The sequence below is a fragment of the Maylandia zebra genome, linkage group LG14 (assembly GCF_041146795.1).
Source record: "Maylandia zebra isolate NMK-2024a linkage group LG14, Mzebra_GT3a, whole genome shotgun sequence".
In the NCBI taxonomy this organism is placed as follows: Eukaryota; Metazoa; Chordata; class Actinopteri; order Cichliformes; family Cichlidae; genus Maylandia; species Maylandia zebra.
Window position 1 is genome coordinate 25,839,253 of NC_135180.1, and position 3,973 is coordinate 25,843,225.

At 37.0% G+C, this 3,973-nt stretch overlaps 2 protein-coding genes across 2 annotated transcripts; both read left to right on the forward strand.

Moving 5' to 3' along the window:
• The first annotated feature begins 289 nt into the window (after window positions 1-289).
• Window positions 290-1,604, forward strand: LOC143412523 (vomeronasal type-2 receptor 1-like). Its single transcript, XM_076873559.1, has 4 exons — window positions 290-378; window positions 516-801; window positions 901-1,145; window positions 1,586-1,604. Exons 1-4 carry the CDS (start codon window positions 290-292, stop codon window positions 1,602-1,604), a joined length of 639 nt encoding a protein of 212 aa, XP_076729674.1.
• Window positions 1,605-1,707: 103 nt separating this feature from the next.
• Window positions 1,708-3,400, forward strand: LOC101465047 (extracellular calcium-sensing receptor-like). Its single transcript, XM_076873560.1, has 4 exons — window positions 1,708-1,722; window positions 1,830-2,051; window positions 2,149-2,287; window positions 2,496-3,400. Exons 1-4 carry the CDS (start codon window positions 1,708-1,710, stop codon window positions 3,398-3,400), a joined length of 1,281 nt encoding a protein of 426 aa, XP_076729675.1.
• Window positions 3,401-3,973: the final 573 nt, after the last annotated feature.

Here is a 3,973-nt window from a genome sequence, read left to right on the forward strand (position 1 = left end):
CGCAAAGTGGATCTTGAGTATATGACTATAGGTCATATGTAGAGCATTTCAGTGTTGTCCTAAGCTTTCCAACCTGAGATCACTATGCCCTTTGGGAAATGATAGATCATCTGAGTTCATCCAATACTGTTGTTATAAGAACTGTGCTCTCATGCATATGTGGCAATACAGTGCAAACATGCAAAGAGGTATCCTTCTTTTTCTCTGTGTTCTCAGCACGAACACAGTATCTGGATGTGAACTGTTAGGCAGGTTTGATATGCCAAGTTTGTTTAAGGAAGGTGACATAATGATCGGAGGAATCTTCCCGATTTTCAACAAAGAAATAATCAGCACTTCTGCATTCGATAAGGAGCCACCTAAAGTGCAGTGTGAAGGGTATGATTTAACACAAGTGGCTTTCGTTTGTCATGCATGGATGTTTATTTTTGTTTAAATTCTTGTCATTGTACTTTATATGTGAAGCAGTAGCTTGGTTACTTTATGACTGTTATCAATCACTATAATGTTTTTAGGTTTGACTGGAGAGTTTTTCGATGGACCCAGGCAGTTATATTTACTATTGAAGAAATCAACAATGATCCAGCTCTCCTTCCAAACATATCTCTTGGCTATAGGATCCTTAACTCTTGTGATTCTCCTACAAATGCTTTACGCGCCGCACTAACACTGGCTAGTGGAGCAGAGGAGGTAGATGTGACTTCTCATTGCCCACCAGCTGTAACTGCAGTCATAGCAGAGGCAGGATCAACTCAGTCAATAGCTGTGGCAGGAATTTTTGGAACATTCCATGTGCCAGTAGTAAGAGATACAATTATGTTTTATGATGCTAAGTGATATTTGATGTTTTGGCATTGTATGCTGTTGCACACTGTTTCAGTGTTATTTTCTCTTCTACAGGTAAGTCACTTCTCAACGTGTGCTTGTCTGAGTGACAGAACTAAATATCCTACATTTTTTAGAACAATCCCCAGTGACTACTACCTTGCAAAAGCTTTGGCTGCACTAGTCAAACATTTTGGATGGCAGTGGATTGGAGCCATACAGTCAGACAATGATTTTGGACGTAATGGAATTCTTGCTTTTAAGGAGAAGGTTGAAAAGTTTGGGGTTTGTGTTGCTTTTGTTGCATCAGTTCTACGCACGTACACAAGAGATAAATTTCTAGAAGTTGTGGAAATAATAAAACAGTCATCTGTCAAAGTAATTTTGGCTTTTGCTGCTGAGGGTGACTTTTATCCTTTGATGCAAGAGATTGTGAACCAGAACATTACAGGAATTCAGTGGATTTCTTGTGTGGCCTGGATAACAGCACCTCGACCCTCCACACCTGAAATCTACACAGCTTTTGGTGGAACCCTTGGATTTGTAATGCAGAAGAAGGCTATTCCTAAACTAAAACAATTTCTTACAAGTATAAATCCATATACAGATCCACATGCACCTTTTATGAGGGATTTCTGGGAGAATATGGTGGGCTGCACACCTATTTTACCTGGAAATACAGGTACTGAGGCCACATTAAAAAGATGTACAGGCAATGAAACATTCATGAATTCCGACCATGATTTCTTCGATGTCACAGAGCTCAGAGGAACCCATAATGTCTATAAAGCAGTTTATGCTATCGCACGCGCCCTGCATCAGCTGATATTTTGCAAACCCGTTGGAGAAAAACCTGTAACGCTATGCTTGAATCTTTCAGAAATGCAGCACAAGGAGGTGTGAAATAGTGTATCATGTTTAAATTTGAAAAAATAAAAAAAACCCCACAAAAATCCAGCATTTATATTATTATTGTATCTAATACATAATCTCTTCCTTTCTAGGTCAGTAAAAGCTTACAAAGGGTAAATTTCACAAATCACTTTGGTGCCGAGGTGTATTTTGATGAGAATGGTGATCCTCCTGCTAATTATGAAATTATTAACTGGCAGTTGATAAATGGAAAAGTGCATCATGTGACACTTGGTAATTTGACATTTGCTGCAAATGGTGATTACAAGCTCAGCATCGAGGAGGAAAAGATAGTGTGGAGGACAGGGAAAACAGTAATTCTCTCTTTTTTTTAATACTGTACACTTATAGTATCTCACCTTTTTATTCTTTTGTTAACACATAGTCTGCCATTGATACAATACTTTAAAGTTTCTTTTGTCACAGGTGCCCACATCAGTATGTTCTAATGTTTGCCCAGTTGGAACCAGAAAAGCTCAAATTCAGGGAAAACCTATATGTTGTTTTGACTGTGTACCCTGTGCTGAGGGAACTATTGCCAACTCAACAGGTAGGTAAAGTGTTTATGCATTTCTGTTGCACACAATGTAAAACCACAAATTCAGTGTCTCCATATATATAATATTTGCAATATCAATGTTTTACTGCATCTTTTTTCAACTGAGTTTTTAAATTACAATTTTAATATATTATAATTTGCTATTCTCCTAGAATGGCATCTAGATCCATCATTCATGTGTTCTGTTTATCTTCAACAGGTGCAGCAGACTGCACACCTTGTCCAAAGGAATACTGGTCCAATGAGAGAAAAGATAAGTGCATTCCTAGAACTATTGAGTTCCTGAAATATCAGGAGCCCATGGGAATAGCTGTAACATTTGTATCCCTGTTAGGGGCCTCAGTATCTCTTGCCACAATGGTGGTTTTTGTCCACAACAAAGAAACTCCCGTGATGAAAGCCAGTAACTTTGAGCTAAGCTCTCTCTTATTATTCTCTCTTTTTCTGTGCTTTCTCTGTCCTCTCACTTTCCTAGGTAAGCCAACAGTCTGGTCATGCATGCTGCGTCACACCACTTTTGGTGTGACATTTGCCCTTTGCATTTCCTGTGTCTTGGGAAAAACCATTGTTGTTGTCACAGCCTTCAAAGCCACATTTCCTGGTAACAAAGTTGCTGGAAAGTTTGGTCACGCACAACAAAGAATCATTGTTTGCTCCTGCACTTTGATTCAAGTGGTAATATGTGCATTATGGCTGACTTCAAACCCACCTCACCCACACAAGTTGTTCACATCCAGCAACAACATGATTGTTCTTGAATGCAACACAGGCTCTGAGTTTGCTTTTTATGCAGTGTTGGGATACATAGGGATCCTTGCAATCATTTGTTTGATCCTGGCATTTATGGCAAGAAAACTTCCTGATAATTTCAATGAAGCCAAATTGATCACATTCAGCCTGCTGATATTCTGTGCTGTGTGGATTACCTTCATCCCAGCATACATCAGCTCTCCTGGAAAGTTCACTGTAGCTGTAGAAATATTTGCAATTTTGTCTTCAGCTTTTGGCCTATTAAGTAGCATTTTTGCACCCAAGTGTTACATAATATTTCTTAAGCCAGAAAAAAATACCAAGAAACATATTATGGGAAAAACTATAAACTAAAAGATTAAAAAACCTTAACAATTTAAAGTTATGTCTTTTTTTTTGTTTACATGTATATTACTTTAGTAAACATTCTGAGTCAAAAGTCTGCAACACATTAAATAACAGAGTTTGGGTATATACATATTTAAATGTAATTTGTGACTGATAAAGGATTTATAATTAACATTTCAGTAAATTGAAAGATATGTTCTATGCTGCTGAAAGAAATGTATGACAGTAATTGTATGCAAATTTTGTCCATCTAAAAATAGACATGCACACACATGCAACACAATTTAAGATTAAAAAAATAAACTGTTGCCTGCTTATTAGTCTCTGTAACACTATTCTAAACAAAACACAGTAAATCCTTTGAAATAATCATGTGTTCCATTGAAAAAACATGAAATATGACATGAAATGCAAAAGGAAGAAATAAGCTACATTTACTACTTATCAGGGGAATAATTATATGTCCTATGTCTGTGATCCATAAATGTAAAAAACTGTGTAAAATTAACAAATCAACCACTAAAGATTTCTGCTTTCCTAAAATGAGGAATAATGTGAAGTCTTACATCAGTTACATCT